General features: G+C 31.2%; 1 protein-coding gene across 1 annotated transcript; it reads right to left on the bottom strand.

Moving 5' to 3' along the window:
* LOC131171850 (G-type lectin S-receptor-like serine/threonine-protein kinase At1g11410) lies at nucleotides 1-3,754 on the bottom strand. The gene is made up of 7 exons (XM_058131883.1): nucleotides 2,419-3,754; nucleotides 2,099-2,233; nucleotides 1,816-1,994; nucleotides 1,503-1,713; nucleotides 1,131-1,368; nucleotides 850-1,000; nucleotides 1-340 (listed from the first exon to the last, which is right to left on the bottom strand). The coding sequence occupies exons 1-7, from the start codon at nucleotides 3,686-3,688 to the stop codon at nucleotides 32-34; spliced, it is 2,493 nt and encodes an 830-aa protein (XP_057987866.1). The 5' UTR covers nucleotides 3,689-3,754; the 3' UTR covers nucleotides 1-31.
* Nucleotides 3,755-6,033: the final 2,279 nt, after the last annotated feature.

Genomic DNA, 6,033 nt, shown 5'->3' with positions numbered 1-6,033 from the left:
ACTAAAAATTTATGTAATTGATGAGCGATATTTAACGACAAACAACCTCAGTAATTGTCTCCTCATCCACAGAATAAAATCCTTCTTTTGGTTCTAATGAGCTAGAACTAATAATACTAGACTTTCTGAAAGTGAATGCAGGTTGCTTAGGAGAAGGAAGACTAATTTCGCTATTTAACATTAGAACAACAGCTGACATGGTCGGTCTTTCCATTACATCTTCTTGTACGCATAAGAGCCCAATTTGGATGCATCTCAATACTTCATCAGGAGAACAAGAATGCTTTAGTGATGAATCAACCATCTCCCATGCTCTCTCTTCTCTCCATAAATGCCATATCTATAACATCTCATCATTAGATGAACCCATAAACAAATTATTACAATTCGGAAAATAATTAGTTACTATAAGTATCTTCAAGGGTAAAATATTTTTATGCTCACTGAATTTTACAAGGATTTCTTTATTGTGGTCATAAAAATTCAACTTTTCATAATTTGATCACTAGTTTTATTTATTATTTTTTTTTTCAACTAGTGCATGCTAACTTGACAGTGGTGATTTTGGTAAGAATTTCATTGGACATCTAAGATGATATACAAGTCAAGAAAGATACTAAAAATGAGGTCTAGATCAAAAATCAAATTGAAGAAGCCTTACAAAACTAGCCCCAAATTGAATGCCATGTCAGATTTCTGGTGGTTTCCCACTGAAGTCAGGAAACTAATTGCAACAAAATCAAATTTCAGTTACTAAATTGCAACAAGTTCTAATTTTATGACCACAAAGAAAATCAATGTAAAATTCAATGATGATTAATATAATTTACCTATATCTTTTTAACTTACTTTTCCTATCATGCTTGGGTAAAAATCCTCTTGATAAAAGCTATTGTTCCTTTTCCCTGTAATAATCTCTAATAATATGATGCCAAAACTAAAGACATCAGATTTCGTTGAAAACTTTCCAAATACCACATATTCTGGAGACATGTACCCACTGCATATGAAAAACAGATAGAAAAAAAAAATAGTTATAATGCTCCTTTCAAATTATTTAATATAAGATAGAAATGTATTCTTAGCAGTGGTTCTGTGTGTCTAGCTGCTGAGTGTGTAGGTATACTTACAATGTTCCAACTATTCTGTTTGTCTTCTCATGAGTTTGGTCGCCTTTGAAGATTCTAGCTAGGCCAAAATCTGAAATTTTTGGATTCATTTCTTCATCCAATAGGATATTGCTGGTTTTTAGATCTCTATGGATAATTTTCAACCTAGAATCTTGGTGAATATATAAGATTCCACGAGCAATCCCAACGATAATATCAAAGCGTTTTCTCCAATCCAAGATTGACCTTCTTGTTTCATCTAACAAAAGATTTCTAATTGAATCAGTGCCAATTTATGCATTCTATGTCCATCACTCATATTGTTGAACCAAATGGAATTAGACAACTTGTGGAATACAATGCTAAATAAAGTAGAATATACACAGGACTTACTGAAAAGAAAGGAGTCCAAGCTTTTGTTTGGCATGTATTCATAAACTAGCATCGGTTCCTCTCCCTGAATGCAACATCCTATGAGTTTCACCAAATTCTGATGTTGAAGTTTTGCAATCAGTAAAACTTCATTTTTAAATTCATCTATTCCTTGCCCTGAATCTTTTGAAAGTCTTTTCACAGCAACTTCCTTTCCGTTAGACAATTTACCCTACAGTCATGTTTTCACATTTAGAATCTCACAACAACTAGAGACGAAGACAAGCACATGTACACAGTTTTAGACATTTGCACATAAGTTATATATATGCACCTTATAAACCGCACCAAAACCACCTTGCCCTAGTTTGTTAGCTGGAGAGAAACTGTTAGTTGCAGCAAGTATAGTGCTCAGATTGAAAAAAGCAATCTCTGGATGACTCATGCTACCTTCGACTTGATTTTCCACTGTGCCAATTGTATCAAGCCACCTTTTGCTCCATTTGTTTCTCACTGCCATCAAAAAGATGAAACCAGAATGCTTAATGCTTACTCATATCAGAGGCATGAATATACACATAAGGGCAAAAAACATCATACAAAATCTTGTTTCTTACCCCTTTTCTTCTTCTTCTTGAACCACAAATATGTAAATGAGATGATGACAAACCAAGCCGAAACAACAGACACTACTAGAACGGCATACATATCCTTCCTTTTAAGAAAACCACTCCATTCTTGGGCGATTTCGGCTGTGTGAGTAGGGAAAAGAATTTATTATTGTTCCATCAAAGTGGAAGAGAAAAGGAAGTTAAAAGGCAAGGTATAATGATAGAACATAAACACAAACAATTCATGCAGGGCTGATTATCCAATTCGTCACCTGACTATACACATTGGTTTTGTTCAAAATTTGTCCAAGGCAAAAATACATTACCTAATTCGACTGCATCAACACGAACATAAATATCATGTCCCTCTTCCCTATCGTGTGCAGTGTCCATCAAGTTGCCATACCATGTCAAACAGCCAGTCTCCTTCCCAGCAATATCTATGCTTGCATATGCAGAGCATGAACAATTCCTCCTGCAATTCCTTTCACAGTCCCTTGGATTCATATTCATGCTTACCCAAACTGCTGCTGAAGTGTCAGGTACTTTAACATTTGCCACTTTCACAAATCCTTCCCCATGGCCACATAATGAGGTAGACTCTAACCGCTTCCTGACACACCCGCCTGATGCATCTTTTACAATATGCCAGTTCCTCGGGGACTTGGGTTCATACCCCGGTAAACAATCACATTCAAATCTTCGACTAAGAAAGTCAGGGTCACATATTCCATAGGTACCACAATGCCCATATGGATCACATGTAGATTTTGGCATCGACCGGAATTCATTCCATTTGCCATCTTTTTCATGCCAAATTATTTTCTTAAGAAGTCCTGAATAGTCCAACATTAACCTTAGGATAACAGAAGCATCAGAAACAGAGTATGTCGCATAAGTCTCATTTTGATTGTTGACAAAACTGAAATTGAGTGTATCTGCATAGCTTTTCCAGGGCCAAGGAATGCCTCGCCAAATATATTTTATACCCCAGTAGATAAAGACCTGTGGTGATCCTTTTGGGTTGATCTGAAGTGAGAAGTTTCCAGTTCCAGGGTCATCTGCTGATCTCCAACATATCGGGAACCGGTTCATGCCTGTTCTTCGGTCCAACCCAATTTTCATTCCTGGCAGCACAGTATCCGTAGGATGATCAAAGCTTTCCCACACATTACTTTTACTTCTATCGTGGACCAAAATCAAATTTCCTGTATCCAAGAGCTGAGCCACACAAGTATCTGTAACCTCCACTGAAACATTTGTAGACCATATAGGAACTTTCTGGTTATGATAGCTGCGGAGAACGAGATTTCCATATTGGTCAATTGATAGAACTCCCGAGGAACCATTGATTGGATCATCCCTATTTGCTACCCACACTACAGTTTGCTCTCGGACTTTACGGTACCAGATTCCAAGATATCTAAACCTGGAACTTCCGGGGCTAAAGAATCCTAATGCAAAATTATTTTCTCTAGAGATCAGAAAGTCACCATCATGAATGGTTTGGTTTATAGTTATTGTGTCTTTGGAAGAAGAAAATGCGAAATGGAGCACTAGAAGAGAAGAATGCAGGAACAACTTTGGAAAATCCATACTGGTTCTGTAATCATCGTTGAAGTGAAACTTAGGTGGGATGTGGTGATATTTTTAAACAAGAAAAGTCCACAAGGAGCTAAGACTTACAGAAAAAAGTTATCCCACATCATATTATTACAAAAATGTTTATTTTATATTTAATTAATTATTTATATAATAAATTAGAGTATTTGATATATAAAATGTGAATCTAATATGAAATATTATTTTTAAAATTCAATTATGTATAATAACTTTAGAAATGATTCTAATGTCTCTGTATAAAGCTAATTGGTGGAATATGTGATATTTGAAAGGTTGTCAATGAAATTTTATATCTTCATTGGGATCATGTTATTAGGGATTGTTATAGGGAACAATAGCTTTTTTTAAAGAGCATTCTACCTAAGAATGATGGGAAAAATAAGTTAAAAAATTTGGGTAAATTTTTGTAATCATAACTGAATTTTATATTGATTTTTTTTATGATCATAAAATTAGTAGTAATTTATTCACTTAACTTTCATTTTATTACATTTAGATTTCATTTATTTGGTAAAAAATAATTTACATGTAGAAAATATAAATATTTTTTTATCATTAATGATATTTATTTAAGTTTTAATAAAAAATATTTTTTATTAATTTATTTTTTAAATACTCTAAATATTAAAAAATATTTCTTAAAATAATATTTTTCATAAAAGGAACCGAGCATTAGTTTCCTGATTTCAATAGGAAACCCACTTGGAAATTGACATAAAATAGGTGTCTTCAGTAGATTGGAGGATAATTATGTCAACAACGTTGATTGAACGGTTCAGTTGAAATCAATTTCTAGTGGTAAATGATGACAACTACAATTTGAAAGAATTTTTTTTTTAATTAATTCTATTCAAATGGGATTAGCTTGTTTTTCTTTTTCCTGGCCAATGTTATGTCATCAGCATTCAAATAGGTTTTATTTTTGAATTTTAGGTTGTATCCATCCAAATTATTTTTATTAGAACAAAATTAAATATTCGAAAAAATATTTTTTTTTTTTACGAATTATCTAATATTGTAATTTTCCTTTATGCTTTGTTTACCAATCACAAAGAAAATAAATGCAAAGTTTTGTTGAGGAATTTCTTCTTCCTTGAAATTATATATCAACAACTCCACGATATTCGAATCCGTTTAAAAAAATATTTAATTAAACAAAAAAAAAATTTATAATAATATTTATAAATTTTTTATTTTTTATTTTAAATAAAATAGAATTTAAATATTTATGAAATTATTAATTTAAATATAAATTATTAATAAAAAATATTTCTTATGTAGAATATTAATTAAAATATATAAAATTAAATGATTTCGTGTGTTTTTTAAATAATAATAATAATTGAGTTTCATACGAGTTTGAATAGTTAAGAATAAATTTTAATTAAATTCTATACAAATTTGAAATTTAAAAATATTAATCTAGCTGAGATTTAAATTTTAAGAATACTACCCTAAATTGGATTTGGATATCATAATTTTTGTATATACTCTATTCATTACCATCCTAGTCCTCCATTTCACATTTTCTTCCTCTAATCGGATAAATTTTAACAACTTTCTCTGAACTTATATAGTTGTAACACTACAGTCATTTAACTTTAAAATGTAACATAAAACTCCCTAAACTTTTAAATTTTACATAGTAAAATTCCTCTGACTTTTAATTATTGATTTTTCAGTTAGAAACTGATGTGAATAGCTCCCTTATCTCTCTCAGTTATTTAACATTTCTCTCTTATCTCTTATGCAAAGTGTAAAATTATTCTCTTTATACATAAAAAATGACTCAATTTACACATGGCTTAAGAGAGAAAAGAGAAATACTTACTAAACTCTATGCTGAAACTATCTAGGTTAGCGTCTAACTGAAAAACTAGTAATTGGAGGTTAGAGGGATTTTTACTGTGCAAAATTTGAAAGTTGATGGGATTTTATGTTATATTTTTAAAATGAGAGACTATAATATTATAATTAGATAAGTTCAGGGACAGTTGTCAAAATTTATCCTCCTCTAATCTCCAAAGAAAACAATTTTGCTTTAAGATTTTTATTGCTCTAGAAATTCCTGATATAAATATCTTGAAATCTGACACCATAAGATCTATCCATATTTCCACAGGAGACTTATCAATTAACCAAAATCAAAATGGTTAAATGTTTAATTTCAACCCTAAATTTATTGAGGATATTCAACTTAGTCAATTTTTAACCTTTTGTCAAATTAACTCAAAAGTTCTAATTTAAGCCCCAATTAACCCAAAATTAAAATTTCTACACTAAATTTATGGATTTCTTGATTTAGATAAAAAATTTAG

Source organism: Hevea brasiliensis, chromosome 13, assembly GCF_030052815.1.
Source record: "Hevea brasiliensis isolate MT/VB/25A 57/8 chromosome 13, ASM3005281v1, whole genome shotgun sequence".
Taxonomy (NCBI): Eukaryota; Viridiplantae; Streptophyta; class Magnoliopsida; order Malpighiales; family Euphorbiaceae; genus Hevea; species Hevea brasiliensis.
Note: the sequence above shows the minus strand (reverse complement) of the source record. Positions and strands in the feature narration are given on the sequence as shown.